At 59.5% G+C, this 22,180-nt stretch overlaps 1 protein-coding gene across 11 annotated transcripts in view; it reads left to right on the plus strand.

The window, feature by feature from the left end:
* Nucleotides 1-22,180, plus strand: part of ARHGEF10L (Rho guanine nucleotide exchange factor 10 like) — a 156,140-nt gene that overhangs the window by 86,539 nt on the left and 47,421 nt on the right. For 7 of the 11 annotated variants that reach the window (XM_004741351.3, XM_045063843.1, XM_045063845.1 and 4 more), the window contains 13 exons: nucleotides 1,512-1,620; nucleotides 4,116-4,222; nucleotides 6,280-6,357; nucleotides 7,290-7,469; nucleotides 8,482-8,598; nucleotides 9,109-9,201; nucleotides 9,941-10,114; nucleotides 13,839-13,984; nucleotides 15,565-15,579; nucleotides 15,826-16,007; nucleotides 19,252-19,367; nucleotides 19,919-20,046; nucleotides 21,462-21,562. In XM_004741351.3, the coding sequence (XP_004741408.1) occupies nucleotides 1,512-1,620; nucleotides 4,116-4,222; nucleotides 6,280-6,357; nucleotides 7,290-7,469; nucleotides 8,482-8,598; nucleotides 9,109-9,201; nucleotides 9,941-10,114; nucleotides 13,839-13,984; nucleotides 15,565-15,579; nucleotides 15,826-16,007; nucleotides 19,252-19,367; nucleotides 19,919-20,046; nucleotides 21,462-21,562 (1,546 nt within the window). Of the gene's footprint in view, nucleotides 1-1,511; nucleotides 1,621-3,181; nucleotides 3,375-4,115; nucleotides 4,223-6,279; nucleotides 6,358-7,289; nucleotides 7,470-8,481; nucleotides 8,599-9,108; nucleotides 9,202-9,940; nucleotides 10,115-13,838; nucleotides 13,985-15,564; nucleotides 15,580-15,825; nucleotides 16,008-19,251; nucleotides 19,368-19,918; nucleotides 20,047-21,461; nucleotides 21,563-22,180 lie in introns of those variants that run through there. The other 4 variants (XM_045063844.1, XM_045063846.1, XM_013048485.2 and 1 more) reach the window with 3 other exon arrangements.

Consider the following 22,180-nt stretch of genomic DNA (forward strand, 5'->3'; position numbering starts at 1 on the left):
TTCACTTGTTGCTCTTTTTTGCCCAGGAAAATGCCAAGAGAAGACCGCTTTGGGAGTTTGTAGGACAATTTCCTGCCTCGGCTCTCTGCCAGGAAGGAAGTGGGCTCAGAGCAGAGGTTTCTAATCTGGGGGTTGTGACCCCTCCCACCACTCCCCCAGAGGAGGGTGAGCATCTTTGTGTAGTTTCTGGGGTCGGTTTTTTGTCCTTCTCCTTAGATTATCAAGGGGGTTATGACCCCCTGACCCCCACCCCAAGAGGCCAGGAATCACTACTGAAGAATTGTGCCATTGAGACGCAGGGAGTCCCCGGGGGACCTCCTCTTCCCCATGCTCATTGTTTCCGGAAAGTCAGCATTGTTCCTGAAAAGCCACCACCCTGTGCCTAGGCCCAGCACCCTGTGGGTTGGGCCAGAGAGCCAAGCAGTATGGGGGAGGGGGAGCCGGGGCTTGTTTGGAGGAAGGTGATAGGGAGAGCAGAGACCCAGGCCCCCCCACCACAAGATGTGCTCTTGCCTTCTGCAGAGAGCCTCAGGGAGGAGGGAGTGCTCTGAGAACTCCCTGCTGGTTAGGATGGTCACGTGGTTGTTTACATTTAAATCAATTACAGTGAAATATAATCCGGACCTTGGGTCCTCAGCTGTACCAAGAGTTATTTGTGGCTGGTGGACCCCCAGTGGGTATTTCCATCATTATAGGAAGTTCTTTCAGGGGGCATTCTGTCGGGGAAGATGCTGGGGCTGGGGGTCTGGGGACTGAGGGGTGCAGGAATGACTTAGGGGACAGCAGCTCCGTGTGCAGGCCCTGGTCCCCCAGCACTCAGGGTGCCGGCTTCCCCCTCCCGGGTCCGCTTCCCGTTCTGCTCAGCTTGCTGCATGGTGTCTGCGGGTCCCTGCCTGCACGGGGAAGCTGCGCTCCGCTCTGTGGACACTTCAGCCTTCCCCCACTTTCCTGGGCCTCGGCTCAGTAAGAAACTTGGCTGTTTGGTGGGGATGGGGGGTCCTCACTTGGGTTTGGCAGATAGGATGGGGGTGTGCACTCACGACCCCTGAAGTAACCATGGGTGTGGTCGTTTTACTGTTCAGCATGCCTCCCTGGACCCCGTCTGTTAATCCTCATAGACCTTGGCACATCTCAGTAGGGAAACTGAGGCTCAGTGAGGTTAAGTGACTTGTCCTGAGAGGTATAGCTGGGATCTGAACCCGGGCCTGGCTCTCCAGGCCTCAAGTCTTTCCCCAAAGGGAGACAATCAGGTTAAGACCCCTTTTTGCCGATTAAGTGGGTTCCTCCAGGGTGATCCCCAGAGAACGAAGGCCCCTTCTCACCTTGCCCCGGGATGTCTCAGGTGCCACTGCCTGGTTGTCCCACCGGGCTTCTGCTGGAACTGTATGGGCCCCAGGGTCTTGATGTGTGCCGCTCCGGCTGGGAGGCCAGGGTGGGGCTGGTGGCCCTTGGTGGCAGGCATCCTGGGGTGTCCCTCAGCTTCTCTGATGAGCCCTTCTGCCTTTGCTTAGATGACCCAGCTCATGAGGGCGGCCAAGAGCGGGACCAAGGACGGGCTGGAGAAGACGAGGATCGCCGTCATGCGCAAAGTGTCCTTTCTGCACAGGAAAGACGTTCTTGGTGAGGCACCGTGGGCCTGGCCGGCAGGAGGCTGGGGCTCAGCTCTGTGACAGCGGGGGCAGGTGGGCGAAGCCACCTGGGGTCTGGCATCCTCTGGTGGTAGGGGATGGGGACGGACCCCCAAATATCTTGGCTGGTCCCTGTCAGGTTCCCCCCCTCAGGCAGGTATGGCCCACCTCTTTTGGAGGGAGGTGGGGCCTCTCCCTTCAGTGTCCCTGCCCTTGGTCTCTGTCCTGGCAGTCTTGGCCTCCTGCCTCCCACACTGTTCAGCTCACCTGACTTCATCTTTGAACGTTCCCGCTCTTTCCTTTGTCCATCGCCCATCTGTCCACCAGCCAATATTTATTGAATACCCCGAAGTGCTGCACCCCATGCTGGGTATAGGGCCACCAAGACTAACAAAGCAGCATTTCCTCGGGGAGTTCTGGGCTCATATAAACAGGAAGTGACCACAGAGGCTGACAAGCAACTGTGGGGAGCCGGGGGGGGGGGGAATGGAGGGGTGGGGGAGGGAGGGACAGGAGCTTGGAGGAGCGCAATGCAAATGAGTGGTCAGGGATGGGCTGGGAGCAGGAGGGGGATGGACCCAGGTCAGTCAGGTGGCGGGGAGTGGGGCAGGAAACTGGTGCTCTGGGCGGAGGCGTCAGCATGTGCAAAGGCCCTGGAGCTGGGCAGTAGGAGATGTTCAAGAAATGATTTTCGTGAGGGTCAACATTTATCAAGGATTTACTGTGTCTGGGCACCCTCTTATGATCCTTACAGTTCCTTGCTTAATCCTTGCAGACACCAGACAGTCCACAGGACTGCCCTGTTCCCATGTGGAGATGAGCTAACAGGCACAGAGAGGTTCAGTGACTCGCCTGGGGGCACACAGGCGTGGGGAGGATGGCCGGGGCTCCATGTGGCTGGAGTAAGGGGTGGGGCGTGAGAGGCTGGAGCCAGGTCAGCACAGATATTCAAGCCAGGGAGAACTCCGAGACTCTGTGCCCTCTTGAGAAGTTATGTGCTTTCCCTTCTCTGTGCTTCCATTTTCTCATCCGTGCAGTGGGGACCCTGTGGCATCTGTCTCAGGGGCCATGGTGAGAATGACCGAGGCAGTGTGTGGACAGAGCTCCTGGCTCTGCTGTGATGCATGTCATTCTCGGGGGGCATTCACTGGAGTGGAGGTGTTTGGGGCTGGGGCGACGTCTCGCCGTTGTGGGTTCAGATCCCGGTTCCACAGCCTCCTGGCTTCACGACCTTGCATCATTCTTAACGGGGGCTGGTTCCTCATCCATGAATTGGGTTCAACCCCACCGCTGCTTGCACCTGCTCCAGCATGGAACCTTTGGGGAAGCCACCGGCACCCGAGAGGAGCCCTTCCAGGCTTAGTGGGGTGGCCTGGAGGAGGGACAGGGTAGACAGGCTGGTCGGCTGGGAGCTGTTCCTGGTCACCCTCCCCACCCCCAGACTGGCCAGGCTGCCAGCAGGCTCTCCCTAAGCCCTCCCCACCCCGCCCGCCAGCCCAGAGCCTTGCCTAAAGTGACCCTCCCACTAGCGGCGTTATTAATAGCCGCGGCAGGGCTCGGATCGCTGGCCAAGAATGTTACCCAGTGGCGCGTGGGGGAAGAGGAAGCCGCGGGGCCGGCGGCTGGGGTGGGTGCGGAGTGATGCCCGGGGTACCATGTGGGCCAGGCAGGAGGGCCTTCACCACCCCCACCCCCACACTGTGGTCCGCTGTCCCTCCTCCTCCTCCTCTTCTGTCTCCTGTTCAGGTAAGGGCCTGCCTGGGTGTCCCTGCTCCCTCAGCTCCGGCTCAAGGGTCACTGCTACCTCCTCCTTCCGAAGCTTACCCACAGCGCCCGACTGCCTACGGCCGCCACCACTGGGGGTTTCAGGCCCAGAGCAGCTAGGGTCCCGTCTCCCTGTGCCCGCATCTCTCTTGAGGGGACAGAGCCTTCCAAGGCCAGATCCCTGCACTCTGCCTGACCTCCCTCTTTCTCTCTGCGGGAGGTTCTGTCTGTCTCCTGCCCTCTGTCCAACAGCTGCCCCCACTCATGTCTGCACTGTCCCCTTGAACTTTTTTCCCTTTGGGTCTGTCTGTATTTTTTTTTTTTTTCTTTTTATGAAAAGAAGAAAACACAGCTAAATAGCCCCGTTCTTCTTGGGGCTTACTTTCTTCCCCCTTTTGGGCATCCAGAAGAAAACTATTTTTAGTGCCTAGTGATGGAGACATGGGCCGCCTGGCTTTCACCGGGCCAGAGGCAGACCGGTCTGAGCGGGGACTGTGACTTCTGGCAGAGTCCATGCTGCGAGCTGGAGCCCTGAGGCACGCCGCTTTGTGCGGCCCCGCTCGCTCCCCTTTATTTCTGGCTGGACAAATCTAGCAGAGTACAGCAGTGAGTGACCCTCTGTGGCCCCGGGACCCCGGCTCAGGGTGGTGCCCAACTCCTGGCGGCTGAGCAGGGTACGGTATCCTCACTTCTCATATTTCACCAGCCCATCTGACTTTCCAGGTGACTCGGAAGAGGAAGACATGGGGCTCCTGGAGGTCAGCGTTACGGACATCAAGCCCCCGGCCCCGGAGCTGGGCCCCATGCCCGATGGCCTGAGCCCTCAGCAGGTCTGTGTGCAGAGCTGGTTGGTGGGGGCCTTCAGGTGGAGGGGTGGTCAGGGGCCCCGTGAGTCTGGGTCTTGAAGGTAAAGTGTCGAGTGGGGGCTCCCGGTGGATCCTCAGCTTCTTGTCTCACCAGCTACACAGCCTTCCAGACTGGACCCCACTGGTGCCATGCCATTGTCCCAGGGAGGTGGGCCCCCACGCCTTTGGAGTGCTTGCTTCCCAGCCCTGGGAGACCGGAGCATTCTCGCTTAACTGTTTTACATGGCAGTGTTGTTCGCAGGAAGGGGGTGCTGTGACGGGAGGGTTGAGGGGCATTAAGCTCATCCAGCTTAGGCGCATCCGGCCTGCCCTCTGTCCATGGGCTTCTCCCAGGCACTGGGGGCCTTGGGCGATGCGCCTCTTTTCCCCCTCAGTGTCACCCTGGGACCGAGACTGGGTGACCTTGCTCTAGGCCTCCCTCAGGGGCACGTTGTCACATTGGCTGTCCCAGCCACGAAACGGGGAGAGACCCCCAGCCTTCTCTGAGTGTGGGGATGCTGAGCAGGTCGTGTCAGGGAAGCAAGCACCAAGAAGGGGTTTGCCCCTCTTGGGACTGGCAGAAAATCCTGATGTTTGGCCTCTTTAGAAAACCAGGGAGATGACCTGTGGCCACTCCTTGTGTCTCAGGAGTCCGTCTGCCCGCTTCCTTCATGTCTGTTACCCCTGCCTCAGGCACCGAGGTGGTGATGCTCGCCACTGGGCAGCAAGCCCTTGCCAGAGCATTCGGAGCTGGACTCATGATCCTGGGCTCCTCCCCCTGGCGCTGGCCGGGCCTCTCTCCTCAGGAAACTCCTGGGTCCTGCTCAAGCAATGTTCATTACTCCTCACCACTGGCTCTCAGTCGAGGCGATTTTACCCCCCAGGGTAGTTGGCCACATCTGGTGACATTTATGGTTGTCACAAATGTCTGGTGACATTTATGGTGTCCTTGGAACCTAGCGGGTAGGGGCCAGGGATGTGGCTCAGTGTCCTACACTGGCCAGGCCCCACAACTGAGAATCACTGGCCCCAGGTGTCAGTGTGCTGAGATCGGGAACTCTGCTCTGGGACTAGCTCGGACCCCCAGGGATCGCAGACAATGCATCCAGCCATGGGGTTGTGTGGGCCGTGGTCGGGCCCTGGGCCTGTGGGGCTTGCTGAGAAGGGTGTGCCAGAGGCAGAGTGGAGGTGTCCCAGGGGAGCAGGGGAGATGGCGGCGTTGGGGACCTGGATTGCTGCTCAGGATGGCTGTCAGGGCACTACGATGGTTGGTCCCCTCCCAGCCACGGACCATGGTGGATGGGCTCCTGCCTCAGATACCTGTCCCACGACACCTTTCATGACCTCTGGCCTGGCTTTGGGTCACCCAGCATGCTCTAAAAACCCCAGTACCCGGGTGGTGCCCTGTACTGCCTCTATCAGACTATCGGGGCTGGTGGCTGCGGGGGGCAGTAGTTTCAAAGACACCATGCGAGGCCGCTGAGCAGCCGAGTGTGCCGCTGCCACTGCCGGCTCTGTGCTACTGACCAGGGGAGGTCTGTTGGACTGGGGCTGGTCAGGCTGCGCCTGAGCATGTGTGGACTTGGGCTGAGGAGAGAAGGGGCCAGCAGGAGGGGGTGGGATGTTTGGCCTGCAGTGGAGCCCCCTTGGGGGGGTGCGAGGGCACCCTATGGCCCACCTGTGGGAGATGGATTGGTGGGGGGTGGGATCTGCAAGGCACGGGAGCTGAGATCTCTCTTCCATCTAAGAATTTCCTAGTTGCCCAGGGAGGGGCCTGCCTGACCCCATGCAGGGGAGGTGGTGATTCCTTATACCTGGATGACTGCAGGCAGAGGTGTGGCAGGGCGCTAGGGCCCCAGCACCCGCACCCCCACCTGCAGTCTGGGCTCTGTGGGGAAGTGGACGCCTGTGGCTCCCAGTGCTCCCCGGGGCGGGCTCTGGCACCGAGACTTCTTTTCCTGGCACGCTGGGCCCGGCACCTGTCCTCACTCAGCCCGTGGGGCGGCAGGTGCAGGCGCTGACCACGCTCTCTGGCCGCGCAGGTGGTCCGGAGGCACATCCTGGGCTCCATCGTGCAGAGCGAAGGCAGCTACGTGGAGTCTTTGAAGCGGGTGCTCCAGGTACGACTCCAGGGGCCTCTGGGGAGACAGCAGGGAAGACCCCAGAGGGACACTTTGTGATGAGTGTTGGGGACAGTTCTAAGGGGAAGGGGCCACAGGCCACCTCTTTTGTGGGGACAGCAGGAATTCCTGACACCTCAGTGTTCACGGGGTTCTGCATTTTGGATACAATGTTAGGGGTCTGTGAAGGGAGGCGTGTCCTGTAGGGCGGAGGGTGCCGTGCCTTCCTCGCCCCTCTAGGAGCCCTGGGCAGGGTCGTGTCTCCGAGCCTCCTGGGGCCACCCCGAGGCTGGAGCAGGTGTACCCTCTCTGGCAGTCAGGATGCCTGGTGTCACTGTGTCAACTCTGGTGCCAGCCTGGTCTGGGGTCGGCACTCCTGACGTCCTGAACCCTCTGGGATGCCCTGGCCTTGGGAGAGGCCAATAGGGAGGCCATTTTTGGGGTTGTGGGTGTTGGTGACACCCTTCTCCTCCCCTCCTGAGTTCGGATCCACAGAAGGGGAGCCCAGGCATCAGGCAGGGAGACGTGGAAATATCACTGTGTTAGCGGGTTGGGGCTAGCTCTGGGTCTAGGGGCCATGGGAGCTAGCTGGGACATCACTGCCACCTCTCCTATGGGGGACTGGCTCAGTCATAGGCAGAGCTGGATAGGGCCAGCTGGGGCCTCAGGGCCTTGCCTCCATGGGGCTCCGTGTGGGCGTCTTCTTCCCACCCCCGTTTCACACCCAAGTCCAGGAGTAGGTGTGGGTTGTGGGCAAAGAGGGGCCAGGTGTGTTACCTCTGGAGATCCTTCCAGAAGGATGAGGAGTGAGGAAGGTCTGCCTGTGGCCTGCCGAGTCCTGCAGGGGCCTTGTCCAGGTTGCCTGCGGGGCAGGTGGGGGGAGGGGCCATGGCGGGGCTCCGGGGCACTGACCGCCTGCCCGGGCCCTGCAGGACTACCGCAACCCCCTGATAGAGATGGAGCCGAAGGTGCTGAGCGCCCGCAAGTGCCAGGCGGTGTTCTTCCGCGTGAAGGAGATCCTGCACTGCCACTCCATGTTCCAGATAGCCCTGTCCTCCCGCGTGGCTGAGTGGGATGCCACCGAGAAGATCGGGGACCTCTTTGTGGCTTCAGTACGTATCCCCAAACTCTCAGGTGCAAACCGCAGCCCTGACCTGGGTGCCATCCGGGCTGGCTTCCTGCCACCACCTGGTCACCTCTCCAAGCCGGCAGGGGCCGGGAGCCGCAGGGCCCGGGTCTGCCTGGCCCCAGATGGGGTGGGCGTGTCACTTTCCAGTAGGTCCTTGGAGGCACCCACGGCTCTGGTGCCGGTGAAGCCTGCTTGCTGTTCTGGCCCTGCCTAGTGGCAGCCCCTGCAGGAGGCCAGACACAGTGGGCAGCCACCCAGCTGGTCCGCAGCTTCCCTACTGAGTGCTTGCGGGGTGCCCAAGGTCAGCCCTGCTGGTGCAGGCCGCGGCCTTGGCCCCCAGAGGACGCTGCAGGGCATTGGACTAGCGCAGTGGATTGCTTTCCAGGAGGCCTGCCTGGGCTAGCCTGGTTTTGTCCCCTAGGGCGGCTCCAGGCTCTCTCTGGGTTCAGGTCCACAGCTGAGGGGGCCTCTTGTGAGCCCCAGAGCCATTCATGGAATGTGAGGGGGGTCAAGTCGGGCTAACTCCACTTTGATCTGTTGTAGGTCATTGGGTTTTTCTAAAAGAAAAAAAAAATCGTTGATTTGAAAATCCCAGCACTCAACAGATCTGATGCCCTGGGCAGTGTGGACAGGGCCTGGGGACAGGGGTGCCATCCTTGGGGCTGGAGGGCCAGGGTGTGGTGAGGAAGGGCACGTGGTGAGGGGTGTCAGGTGTGTCCCCAACCCCGCCTTCTCCTCCATTCGCCTTTCAGGGCTGCCCTGCTAGGGGCGGGGGAGGGTCCCTGGTCTCTTGGCACCACCTCTTCCTCCCTGGGACGGCGGGCATCTCTCCATCTCTCGGAGCCTGGTTTGCTCCTCTCAGTGGGGTGACAGGTTTTCCTGACCTCAAGGCTGATTGTGAGCCTCCGGGTAGCCAGTACGGAGGGCGGGGGTGCTCGCCATCCTTCCCCTCACGTCGTGGTGACCCTCTCTCACTGTGCTCGTGCCCGTCCCAGTTCTCCAAGTCCATGGTGCTAGATGTGTACAGTGACTACGTGAACAACTTCACCAATGCCATGTCCATCATCAAGAAGGCCTGTCTCACCAAGCCCGCCTTCCTCGAGTTCCTCAAGGTGGGCCAGCGGGGGTCGAGGGCGCCTCTCAGTGGGTTTCTTGGGAGGGAGAGGGCACTGGGACCCAACCTTGGGGGTCGCATCATTGCTGTGGCCTGGGTACCTCCCCTCTTTCCTTTGGGACAGCCCCAGTGCCAGCCCCCAGGAGGAGGCTGATAATGAGTTAGAGGGTCTGTCTGCAGCTTGGGAAGCTGGAGTTGGGCCAGGTGGAAGTGGGGGTGGTTTCCTGGTTATGGTGTTAGTCCAGAGGCCTTAGCCTGACTGCTCCAGCCTGCCAGGACTGGGGGGCTGTGTGGGGGGATCCCATGGCGACAGAGAGCCCTGGCTGCAGAACCAGGGACCCCCAGGCTCTTCTCTCAGGCCTGAGGCTGAGCAGGGTCCTGGACCCTGGGTGGTGGCGGGGAGAGCCCAGGATGGGCGGCATCTGCCCTCTGGGACGCTCGGCACCCCCTGCAGATGGGGTGGGGGGTGAGGGGGGTCGGTGAATGAGTCCACCTGCTGTCCCAACAGCGGCGACAGGTATGCAGCCCAGACCGCGTCACACTCTACGGGCTGATGGTGAAGCCCATCCAGAGGTTCCCCCAGTTCATCCTCCTGCTTCAGGTACCACTAGGGACTGGCCTCTGGGGACCTGCAGGGTGTGGCCTGGGCGGGCGAGCCTCCTGGGGTGGGGGCTTCTCATCTGTCATCCACAGCCCATCTGTCTGCTGTGGATGGTGGGCAGGACCTCCAGCCCGCGGTCCCCTCTTTCCTTGCTCCCGGAGTGGTGCTGATCATGGTGGACGGCTTATAGTCCACCTCCCCGGCGTGGAGGGCTGGGCTACTGGTGGTGGCGGGAGCCACAGTTGCAGGAAGGGAATGAGGGCCCTCGGGGGTCCTGGCAGCGGGGAGGTGCTCAGTAAGTGAGCTGACTTTGGCCACTTCAGGCCCCTAGAGAGAGCGTTAGTCCCCTCACAGGGCCCTGAGAGCTTGGGACACCTCCCCTGATGGCCGAAGGCCCTTAGTCGGGGTGAACCCCCTGCCACTGAGCTGGGCAGGGGGGCTGCCAGGCTGCGGACCCCCGTGGCACTTTCCTCTCTGTCCTCAGAGCTACCAGCTGCAGGAGGGGGCTTTCATCTCAGCAAACTGCTGATCAGTGAATTAGAGATTGAGCCATATATGTATTTTATTTTTTCATACATTAGCTATTTCTTGAGGCCTTGCTATATGTCAGGTACACCTGTCTTGGCCAAAAGCAGGACACCTTCAGCCCCAGTCTCTGCAGGAGGTAGGAGGGTCCCTGGCCAGGGGAAGGGTCTCTGGGGTGGGGTTCTCAGCCCTGGCTCTCTCGGGGTCCTGGCAGGACATGCTGAAGAACACTCCCAGAGGCCACCCGGACAGGCTGTCCCTACAGCTCGCCCTCACGGAGCTGGAGACGCTGGCTGAGAAGCTCAATGAGCAGAAGCGGCTGGCTGACCAGGTGGCCGAGATCCAGCAGCTGACCAAGAGCGTCAGTGACCGCAGCAGCCTCAACAAGGTGAGTGCCATGGTCCCACCTGCTCTGAGAGCCTTTACCTGCTCTGAGGCCTTTAACACCTGTCTGTGAGCCTCCTCCCATCGGCCGCCCACTAGGTGGCAGTGTTCTCAGAGGTAGGGGAGTCCTTGCTTCTCTCTGAGCCCACGGACCTTACCGGATTAGAGTCTACACTGCACCCCCACATTTGTTATTATCCGTTATTTTAGGATAAAAGCTGATTTTGTCCACCAGTGTCGTTGCCAGGAAAGACACCCAAAATGACAGTCTAGCTTCATGCGTATACAAGCAGGCTCTGGGGTCAGAATCTGGGTTTGAATCCAGATTTTGCCAGTGGTAGTCACTGTGTGGCCTCAGGGGAATCACCCAACCTCTCTGAACCTCACTTGCTCCCTCTGAAAGGAGGAGAACTCAGTGGTGCCGGACCCCAAGGCTGCTGTGAGGCGAACAGAGGAGTCCTTAAGATAAGGTGCTGTTGTTGTTACTAGTGTTATTTGTAAAGAAGAAAGAGGAGAAAAATCCATGCCATGTTTTGGGGTTGCAACTCAGGAACATTCTAGTAAAAAAAAAAACAACCAAAAAAAACACAAAACCTTGGAAAACTTGCAGATGAGTCCGTATAGAACCTTGTGTTTTCAGAACACAAAGCCGGTACTGAAAAGCGTCGTTCCCTCAAGTCACCTGTTGGTGCACTTGACGTGAGGCGCCAGAAGCCGTACCCAGATCCGGGAGGCCCTGCACCCTGGGCCGCCCCGTTTTGACCGCTGGAGGGTGGAGGTTGGTGGGGATGACTCAGGGTGAGGCAACTGCATCTCAGGGCACAGGGGCAGGGACACTGGCTGTTTGGGGGCAGAGACGTTTGTGGTGTCTTCACGGGGAGGTGTTCAAATCTTTCGGGGAAAAACTGGGAGTCTCCTGGGCCTCAAAAAGCAGAAGTAAGGCCCCGTGACGAAGGCCAGTGAGATTTTAGCTACATGGGGTGGAACTTTCTGATAGTGCAGGAAGCTTTGGCCAGAGGACAACAGCCCTGTCCAGGTGGCCCGCACTTCACAGCGTGTGACACTGACCTATGCTGCCATTTTTCATCGCTGCCGCAGGTCTGCGAAGCCTGGACGGGAGAGTCTGTGGGCTGTTCTGAGCTTCAGGGGTCCGACATCTTTTATTTTATTTTTTTTCCCCCAAGGATTTTATTTATTTATTTGTCCGAGAGAGAGAGAGAAAGAGCAAACAAGTGGGGGGAGCAGCAGGCAGAGGGAGAGGGGGAAGCAGGCTTCCTGCTGAGCAGGGAGCCCGATGTGGGTCTCTATCCCAGGATCCTGAGATCATGACCTGAGCCGAAGGCAGAGGCTTACCGGACTGAGTCACCCAGGCGCCCCCAGGGGCCCTGCATCTGAAGAGTCTCCTTCCTCAGGCTACCTTCAGGCTGTACACGTGCTTTTAGGCCCACACACTATTTTTAAGAAGATGGAATCCGTTGCCGTCACTTAAAAATGGAAAGCTGTCCCATAAAATCCAGACTGGTAGGTCTTCTCGAAGTGTTGGAAGAGCCAGCCCGCCTTCCTGTAGGCCACTGGCCACCTGAGAAGCAGCTGCCCATGCTCTCTCCATGCCCAGTTCCCTCCCCGCCTCCAGGCAGGACTCCCTAACCAGCCCCATGCCAGGCCTCTACGTCGGAATGTCTCTAGAAAAACAGACTTCAGTCCAGCCCGGCAGCTGCGCTGGTATCCGAGGGCATCTGCCCTGGGAGGTGTCCTCTTCTACCCCTCACTGGGTCCCCTTCACTGTAACCGAGAAGGTTTCACCGGGGCCGGAGCCGGGGGAAGCTGGGCAGGCGGAGGTCCTCTGTGGCACCTGCTTGGGGGCAGACCCACTGTTCTCTTCTGTGCTGTCCCCGCCAGGGACCCGGGCAGTAGGGGGCTGTGGTCACTGCCTGGAAGTCAGGAGGACCTGTTTGGTGTTGGGCAAGGAACCGAAAGCCCCGAGCCTCAGTTTCTCCACATGTCCAATGGGGGGCATTTTCGAGACGTGTGGGATGCAGTTGTGGCTGTGATGTGACTGCACACTGTGCGTACCCCTGGCCTGGGCCCCCCTTGGGCAATCTCGGCCGGTTCTGAGACCGGTCCGGTGATGTTCCTCTTGCCGTCTGTCACCCAGGGAAAAGCAGAACTGAAACCGGGTGCGTCCCAAACGGAACCCTGCCGGCTGTTTCAAAATGTGCCTGCTCAGGACTCTCCAGGGGAGTGTTTGTGCAATATCCGGCTTCCCCCCCACTCCGTCCCCCTTTTATCTGCCTACGGGGCAGGGGCATGATTGCCAGCAGCCCAGGGGACTTCCAGGTTTTAGGTCATGGCACATGTGGCAGTCTTCAGCGGAGCCTGCTGTCTTCGGGGTGCCAGCGTTGTCTCTGGGAGCTGGCGTCAGCTTGCTGGTGGAGGGGGTGGTGTAAGGCAGCCCAGCCTTAGCCATGATGAGAGCCGCCCCCCGCCCCAAGGGACCCTGAGTCATTGTTGTGTTAGGGGCCATGGGGCCTCCCAGATCCCTGTCACGCCCGGCTGGCCGCCCGGTGCTGGTGACAGTGCACACGCCTGGCTGTGTCCCGTGCCACTGCTTGGCAAGCTGCTTTACCTCTGGGATCTTGGCTTCCTCTTCTGGGGATGGGGATGGCCTCAGGGGCTGTGGAGCTGCTTAGACAGGAAGTGGGATCCTCAGTGCCCAGCACAGTGCCCGGCAGGCAGTGGGCAGTTCAGGCCCTTGTGGCAATCTGGGACACATGGTTCTGGGGAGAATGACAGGGCCATCTCTCCCAGGGGGAGGCTTAGGGTAATCTGCCCTTTCCCAGCAGGGGTGAGGAGGGAGGGAAGGATGACTCTTATCATCAGAGTCATGGGTTTTGGGAATGAATTTTGCTGAATGTTTTTCTCCCCTCTGAAAAAAAAGAGTCCCTCTCAGTAAAAAGTTATTTTCCCGCTACATCCCTGAGTGGGATGGTGGTCCCGGCGCTGGCAGGGGCTTCTTGGGGTCCAGCCTGAGATTGGCAAACGCCTGCTCAGATGCCTGAGGCTTGAAGGTTTTTGGCCTCTTAGTGGGTCACCTCATTGACGGGCAGATCAGTGCTGGCAGATCAGTGACTCTTCAGTGCTGGCTGTGATGTGACCAGTGCTGTCGTGCACATTGGGCGCTCAGCAGGGCCCCACACTTGGTGTCGTGTTCTGCTGCTGTCACTGTCCTAAAATCCTTAATAATATTTGCACCAGGGCTGCATTTTCATCTTGCACTGGGCTCCGAAATGCCAGGTCCGGTGGTGCGTTATGTGGTGATCTGAGCAGTGGCTTCCCACCCCACTTGACAGCTGGGGAAGCTGGGCTGCGGGCACGCGAAGTGACCTGCCAGGGGCCTGTGTAGCTGGTGTGCGGGGAGCCAGGGTGCAAGCCAGTGTCTGCGACTGCAGAGTTTATGTCGCTGGTGGCGGCCACTGTGGAGAGGGGCATCCGGGGCTGGCGCACCTGAGAATGGGTGCTGGCCTTGGGCCGGCAGTCAGAGACCCCGGTGTGTGGTCCTCTGGCCTGCTCCCTGGTGCCTCTCACCACTCACCACCTTTCTCCTCTGCCTCTCCCGGCCCCTGTCTCTTCTGCACGCAGCGAGAGGATTCCGCCTTTTGGGTGCGGTGACGTCCGCGTGGCAGCGGGCGCGTTGCTCGTGTTCACTCTGCTCTGTCTCCCTCTCGCAGCTCTTGACCTCGGGTCAGCGGCAGCTGCTCCTGTGTGAGACGCTGACAGAGACCGTGTACGGCGACCGCGGGCAGCTGATCAAGTCCAAGGAGCGCAGGGTCTTCCTGCTCAACGACATGCTGGTCTGCGCCAACATCAATTTCAAGTAAGTGGGCTTGGGTCGTAGCTCCGCTGCAGGGACTGCCCCCACCCCCGCCGTTGTGTTCCAGTTGCTGAACTGGCCTCTCTGCGAGGGACTGGCCGTCCCTGCGAGGGGCTTGATTTGGGTTTCAGACATTCTGGCTTCCTCTCCCGTCCCTTTTGGCCTGCTCTGTCCCTATTCCCCTGAGCATCTGGAGTGGTTGTCCTTGGGCCACCGCTGGCCTTTGGGCTAGCGGCTGTCCATCTTGCAGAGTGGTCTGTTCTAGAACTCTGCTGGTCACTGAACAGCTTCCCAGGTTTCAACCACCCTGGGATTCAAGAGATTTTGCCACCACTTCCCCCGGGCACTGTCTCCCCCATGGAGCCTGGCCTCCTTTCTGAGATTGAGGTGGTGGAAATGCCCAGAGCTGGGCTTCTAGGCTGTGCCCGAAAGAACTAGAACCTGGGTGGGGTGAGGGCTATTGTACCCCTGGCTTTCGTCAGGCCTCCAGAGGTCTTTTACTGGGGCTCACACAGAGAGTTCACACAAAGACTGAGACATTTTTGACTTCTCTTGAAAATTTGAAGAGCCAGCATTCCAGGCCCACCTTGCCCAGGGCCACAGGGGCCAGTCACTGGGTCACACGGCCTCCTTACTGGGTCTTGTGCTCTGCCAGCTTCTCGGTCCCCACCTGGTACCATTCACTCAGTTGCGTCCCCTGCTTGAGCCTCTGGCCAAGGGATTGTGCTAGATGCACTCCGGCTGGGGCCAGTCCGGCTGGGGCTCTTAACCCCTCAAATGGAGGAGACTCCGCTCCCGGTAGCTGACAGAGCTTTAAAAATCCTCGCGGAAACACCGATACGAAGACGGTAACTGAGATCCAAAGGGGTGTTACCTGTACCTCTCGGCTGGAGCCCCTGAGGTCGGCTCTGCACCCAGAGTCGGCCGGGGTGGGCATGGCCACGGAGCAGATTTGGGGACAGTCCCCATGGCTGTGGCTCAGGCACCTGGAGCAGCGCTGTCCGGGGACTCCCAGGCTCACTCACCCTCCATCCACCCATCGTCCGTCCATCCATCAGACTTACTGGGATCTACCTTTCTGCTAGTTCGCAGGTCTGGAGGAGACCTGGCACTGGTAGGGGACTTGGGAAGAAGCTTCTGTCCCCACTCACTGTGGTGGTGCTTAAGGCTCGCTCATTCCCTCCCTCCCTGACTCCTGTGCTGTGATTTTTCAGGCACTCTTTCTGGAGAACACCTGCTCTGCCCCCTGCCGCTCAGGGTCTAGCCTGGTGTGAGTGGGGCAGGGCGGGCTGGCGGCCCATGTTGGGGGGTGGGAGGGATCAGCTTAGGTGACATTGGTGTGAGTCACGTGACCTGTCTGCATGTCGGTGTCCTTATCTGGATGAATACAGGCTTCCTAACAGGGCCCTTGTGGGAATCACAGGTGACTGGAGGCCAGTGGCCAGCTCGGGGAGAAGGCCTTCCTGTGGTCCCCGATGTGCATGCCTGGCCCAGCCCCGTGGCTGGCCTCTACCGGTCTCAGCCCCCTAGAGATCACTCAGTAACAGGAATGACTTTCCTTTCCATTTTGTCTTTTTCCTCAGGCCTGCCAACAACAGGTATGGGTTTGGGGGCTCGGGGCCTTGGGGCATGTGATTCTGGATCTGGGCTGGGGCCTGGGCACCCCGGGGCTTGCGCCTCATCCATGGCTCCCTGCTCCTCCCAGCTTGGTTTGGGCCCGAGGTCTTGTGCTTGTGCAGCGAGGGGGCCTGGCTGAGTTGGTGTGCTGAGGAGCGTGTTCTGGGCTGGCCCTGGGCCTGGGCTGCTACAGGCTCTCCAGGGCCGCCTCCTGTCTGTCCTGGCAGGGGCCAGCTGGAGATCAGCAGCCTGGTGCCCCTGGGGCCCAAGTACGTGGTGAAGTGGAACACGGCGCTGCCCCAGGTGCAGGTGGTGGAGGTGGGCCAGGAGAGCGGCTCCTACGACAAGGACAACGTGCTCATCCAGCATGCAGGCGCCAAGAAGGCCTCTGCCGTGGGCCAGGCCCAGAGTGAGTACCCAGCCCGCGGCTGCCTGTGGGACACCTGCCCAGGCCTGGGGGCCCGGTGTGCGAGCCCCGGACCGATGGGCCCCCTGGCCGAGAGGCTTCGGCCGGTTCGCAGCCCCACCACCCTACATAGAGTGCACCCAGACCCCCAGCTGCTCGTGCGCACTCCAGAGTCACGCCTTCATCCTGTGCACCGGACACTGTCCCTGCCCCCCACCCCGACACCCCCCTGCACCTGTGTGCCTACACATGTGCCTACACGAGCGTACATGCGTGATGTGTGTCTATATAAGTGCACATGCGTGATGCGTGCCTACATGTGTGCCTACACGAGTGCACACACATGACGCCTTTGAGTTCCGGAGAGGATCTTGTGTCGGTGCTTGACCATTGCCTGCCCCCATGGGACCTCAGTGGATGGCCCTGCTCTCTGTGCCGTAGTTCCCCTGTCTGTGCAGTGAGGGGCCCAGGTGACACTCCCCTAGGCTCCTCGACCCTCAGGGCCCAGGGTTGTCTGGCTCAGGGCTGTCTGGCTCCGACTTTTCTGGCACGAGAGGAATGAGAACTCGGAAGGAGGGCCTGGGCAGCCTCTCGGCTGTGCACCTCTGTCCATCTCCTTGGTGGCCGTCACCAGCACACCTGGTCCGGTGCAGGAGGCTCCTGGCTGCTATTCTTCCCCAAGTCTTTGCCCCCTTCCTCTCTGTACTCCACCTTTCCCCTGGTGTGGCCACACCCACCTCTCTGTTCCCAAGGGGCAGAGCCCCTCCTGCCCTAGGGCCTTCTCCCAGCCTCCGCCCTTCTGCGGACACTTCTGCTGTCCTACTTCAGTCTCCTTTGCCTTGACTCCGCCGAGCTTAGATGACACCTCTGCAGGGAAGCCTTTCCTGATTCCTTTGGATTGGGCCAGGCCCCCTGTCCTGAGCGCTCAAGGCCCGGTTCTGTTCTGTGGTCAGCTTCCCTGGTGATGGTTGGCGGCAGCCCTCTCCTGGGGCCGGTGGGCAGGGGGTGTTGACCACTGTTTGTTGAGGAAGACCCCAGCTGCAGGACTGGCAGGGAGATGCTGGGCTGGAGGCCCCTTCCACAGGCGCTGGCTCCCCTGCCCACCGGCCCGGCTCTGTCTAGGGTATGACCTGGGATGGTGCCTCTCTGGGCTGCGGGCAATTCTGGCAATAGAGCGGGAGGGATAGCACCATGCAGTGTCGCTCTCTGAGGGCCAGGCTGGCCGGTTGCACCCACCCCCAGTTGCTGGGTCCCTTCTCCTGGGTCTGTGAGCAGGAAGGGCTATTTCGTGGTTTCCAGAAGCACCCTCCCCCTCCCCCACACCCAGCAAAGGGCCTCCTTGGTCCTCCCCAGAGATGCCTTCAGCCCTAGCTTGACCCCACCTTACGGCTACCAGCCACCCTGGGGCCCCTCCATCACTGCCGTGTTTCTTGAATGAGATTACTACGTGGCCTGACTCCTTTCAAGGGAAAAAGAAAGAATTCTTCATTCTTCTTTTTTTCCCCTTTCTTTTTTAAGATTTTATTTATTTACTTGACAGAGAGATCACAAGTAGACAGAGAGGCAGGCAGAGAGAGAGGGGGAAACAGGCTCCCTGCCGAGCAGAGAGCCCGATGCGGGGTTCGATCCCGGAACCCTGAGATCATGACCCGACCCAGAGGCTTAACCCACTGAGCCACCCAGGCGCCCTAGAAAGAATTCTTCTTGAATCCTAGTTGGCCTTGAATGATTTTTTATTCAGATATGCGCAAAGACAAGACTAGGTGTGCGAAAGTTCTGATGCTTCTATCCCTTGGACAACCATAAAACCAAAACAGAATCAGAAGTGGGATGACCCTGAAGCTACAACACATCACGATTCAAATTAACGGCATTTGTTTAATGTGGCGGATGCCGTTGTTTTGCGGGAACCCTGTTGCTCAAGACGTGGCTATGGACCTCTTCGGGGGCAGGTTCTCTCAGGGCCTCTGGAACTCTCCCCTAGGGTGCCCTATGGTGACCAGAGCTGCCCACCAGCTTGCCCACTAGGCTCACCGCAGAGTCGGTCTTTGCTCTTTGGGTGTGAGGCATCACTTCCCTGCCAGGGCCCCTCGCTCCCCGCTCGTTACTTGGAGACCATCCAGGCGCTCCTTGCTCTTGACCGGAGTCCGCTGGGGCCCTGACCCTGTGCAACATAATGTGGCCTGAAAGTCACCACATCCAGGAGACTCAGGAAGTACATCTGTTTTTCACACTGTCCTCTAGATGAAAACCCCAAGTAAGCCCTCCCCGCAGGGTTCCATAAGACCCCAGCGTGAGAGACTGGGGCCTCGAGAATACAGCCCAAAGTCTCTAGCACGGCATTCAAGGACTTCCCCTCCTGGCCTGCTGCTCCTTCCTGCTTTGTCTCTTGCTGCTTGTCTCCCGTGCCCCAGCACCACATCTGTATCATCCCCAGAGATCTGGGCACCCTCACTGTCTCCTTGGCCTGATATCTTTCCTCCTAGTGCCTTTCTTCAGTTGTGGTTGTTAATTGGTCCCCCTCTCCCCCTTCACCTAGGTCATAAGTTCTCTATGACCAGGGATCCTGGGGCGCCTGGGTGGCTCAGTGGGTTAAAGCCTCTGCCTTCAGCTCAGGTCATGATCTCAGGGTCCTGGGATTGAGCCCCATATTGGGCTCTTTGCTCAGTTGGGAGCCTGCATCTCTCTCTGCCTACCTCTATGTCTACTTGTGATCTTTATCTGTCAAATAAATAAATAAGATCTTAAAATAATAATAATAAAAAAAGAACAGGGGTCCTTTCTGCCTTTTTTACAGCTATCTAACAGTTGGAATGGAACCTGGCACACAGTAGGTCCTCAGTACATCTGTGAACACTTCGCTGTCTGTGGGCTTCCTCAAACCACAGTCCCTTTGCATATGCTGTTCTCCTTTTATGGAAGCATGCCCACCACATGCCTGGCCCTGTGAAGGTTCCTTACTTCTTGCCAGCACAGTTGGTTCTTAGTCTTTTGGCCTCCTGTGACTCTTTGAGTGTGGCCTGGACCCAGTTGCTAGACTACCTGTGATTAGATCTGTGCCCCCTTCCCCCCTTGCCATGTAGACTGGGAACTCCACCAGGTCAAGAGCCTGGCAATGTCTCCTCCTGTGTCTGTAGTGCCATATCTCCAGGGTGACAGGTCTTCCTTTTTCCAGTGAATGGACACTTGGGTCCTAGTTAACCCCTCCTCCACCCGTGAAGTTGAGTTGGGTTTCTTCTCTGCCCAGATAAGGTGTATTTCGGCCCCCCGCGCCTCTTCCAGGAGCTGCAGGACCTGCAGAAAGATCTGGCTGTGGTTGAGCAGATAACCTTCCTCATCAGCACACTGCACGGCACCTACCAGGTACCCAAGCCTGGCCCGGTTCTGTGGGGCTCGGGCTCCTCCCTTGGGCAGTGCCCAGCCTCAGCAGGCAGGGTGGAAGAGGGCTCAGGTCTTAGCTCAGGCCCCAGGCATGCTCCTGGTTTCTGAACCCTGCAGGCAGGAGGAGCAGCTACAGCTAGCTCCCCACTGCTACCTGGACGCCTGGTAGGTGGCCTCTGGTTCAGGGTGAAGCTCCGATGGGGGTTAAGTAGGGTCTGGGTGCGTGGTGATTTTTTGTTCTCTGCACAGTGACCAGTCAGCCTCGCAGCCCCTTCCTGGACCTCACCCCAAGGCTGGAGAGGAAGCTGGCTGGGAGGTTGTATCCCTCTCGAAGGAGGGGAGCCAGGTGGGGTCTGAATGAGGGCTGGGAAGCCTGTCTGGGCCTGCAGCCCAGGGGGCCATCCACCTGCCGTGGCTGAGTCAGGGGTCCCTGTCGAGCTCCCCAGCTCCTCTCCCCCGGGGCCCCCTGAATGCTCTAGGCTCCCGTGTGGCTTCGGGCCTTGTGGTGATCTCACTGGCATCCTCCACCCTAGAACCTGAACATGACCGTGGCTCAAGACTGGTGCTTGGCCCTGCAGAGGCTAATGCGGGTGAAGGAGGAGGAGATCCACTCGGCCAACAAGTGTCGTCTCAGGCTCCTGCTTCCTGGAAAACCCGACAAGTGAGATGGGGAATGGCCACTGCGGGAGGTGGGGGGACGCGGGGAGGGGTCACCCGGAGTGGACCTCTTCATCAGGGTGGTCGTGGGCGTGGGTGTGTACACCCTGCGGGCCCTGCCCAGCACGGCGTTTGGCACGGAGGGGGTGCTTATGATCCAATGAATGAGTGAATGAACAAATGAATGTCCAGTTCGTACCTGGCTTAAGCGTATCCTCTGTTAGGAGACTCAGGACCTAGACGCTCTGCTATTGGTTAGTTCCATTTGTGCTGTGACCTTTTTCCTGCAGATGGCGCAGAGCCCTGAGACAAGGCCCTGGGTCCCCTCATGGACCCGGCCTCCGCCCCCCCCCCCCTCGGCATGGGCCCTGGCCCCAAATGCCCACCCTGGCGCTTGTGCCCTGTAGACCCTCAGCTGATGTTTGTGGAATTGATGACAGGTGTGGCAGAGACAGGGCAGGCTAGCTGAACGCCAGTTTGCTGATGAGGGCGGGGAGGCTCCAAGAGTCAAATAGCCCCCACGCCGCCGGCCGCAGAGTAGGAAGTCGAGCCGGGCTCCGACCTGAAGCCTAGGCTGGTGCTGCTGGGGGGCTCACAGCCTGGATTTGAACTTGAGGATGGGAGGACTTGGGGGACAGAGAATTACAGGCACACTGGCTGCAGGGCTGGGAAGGTCGGAGCACTGTCGTTTGAGGCAAGGCCACAAGCCCAGGAGCCCAAGATATGAGGCTCCAGGCTGGAGTGTCAGAGGCAGAGGAGCAAGGCTCTGAGTTGGGATCTGGCTGCCGTTCCCCTGATGCAGCCGCTTCCTGCCCCTGCATCCCTTTCTTCCATGGAAGAGTCAGTGACCCTGGCCCCGTCCCCCTCCCTGAACTCCCCTCCCCCACCATAGAGAACAGGCCCCAGAGGACCCCGAGGGACCCACTGCTTCGAGATGAGAGGACAGTAGTGTGACAACAGTGACCTCTAGCTGCCCAAGCCCATCACAAGCTCATTTGTTCACATGTCCATTCTGCACACATTCGTGGAGCACCCACACTGGGACACTGGGCGCTGGGAGCAGGCTGACGGGAGCCCGTTTCTCCTGGCAGAGGCTCCCCTGTCGGATGTGCACGTGTGTCTGGTGAGGCCCGAGGAAAACTGACTGGGGAGCCCTGGAAGGGCCTCTCGAGTCACTAGGCACCAAGCCTGGGGGTGGGGGACTGGGCTGGGGAGCATGGCCCGGTGGCTTTGCGGAGAGACCGCCATGGTGGGTGGAGGGACTCTGCCCCCAGGGGACAGAGGCTTGGCTGGGGCTCCAGCCTTTCTGGCGTCGCAGTGATGCTCTGAGCGGAGCTGGTGCCACGGCCGGTGCCCGTGGCGGAGGCAACAACACGGAGCTAGTTCTGGGCCCTCACACTCCTCGCCCTCTCGCCGCAGGTCCGGCCGCCCCATCAGCTTCATGGTGGTCTTCATCACCCCCAACCCCCTGAGCAAGATCTCCTGGGTCAACAGGTTGCACTTGGCCAAGATCGGACTCCGTGAGTAAAGCCCTGGGGAGAGTGCGTCAGGGGCCAGGGGTGCGGAGCAGGGAGGCTTGGGGTGTGCATGTGTGGGTGCGTGGGGGCAGGGACACTTCTGAGTTGGAGGTAGGCGGTGCCAGGGAGGAACACGGGAGCCAGGGTCCTGAGTCCTGAGGCTCTGCCTGGTAACCCTGCACAAGTCATGGCCGCTGTCCAAGCCTCAGTTTCCCTGTCTGTAAAGTGATGGCAACCGACGATGTCGATGAGCAGTTGTCAGGGCCCTGGGGGGCTGGTCAGGGCGTGGCTGCTGAGAGACTTTCTTTCCGTGGGGTGATGCGAATGTTTCCAACCTAGGTAGTGCGGAATATGCTAGAAACCTTGATGCGAAGACTTTAAAAGGGTGGGCTTTATGGTAACCGGATTCTTTCTCAATCAAACTGTTACCCAAAGGAAAAAACAAAGCAGTGCAGGTTAGATTAAACTGATTCTCAACCAGGGCCTCTTTGTTATTTTTCTTTTGTCTTGTGCATCCCATAATGATTACTTAGATAAACAAGACAATGTTTACAGAGCGTGTCCTACGTGGTTGACGGTTTTCTAAGCATTTTATGCGTCTCTTTCTTTTCACATGGATGA

Source organism: Mustela putorius, unplaced genomic scaffold (assembly GCF_011764305.1).
Source record: "Mustela putorius furo isolate JIRA1106 unplaced genomic scaffold, ASM1176430v1.1 tig00003853_pilon_pilon_pilon, whole genome shotgun sequence".
Lineage (NCBI taxonomy): Eukaryota > Metazoa > Chordata > Mammalia > Carnivora > Mustelidae > Mustela > Mustela putorius.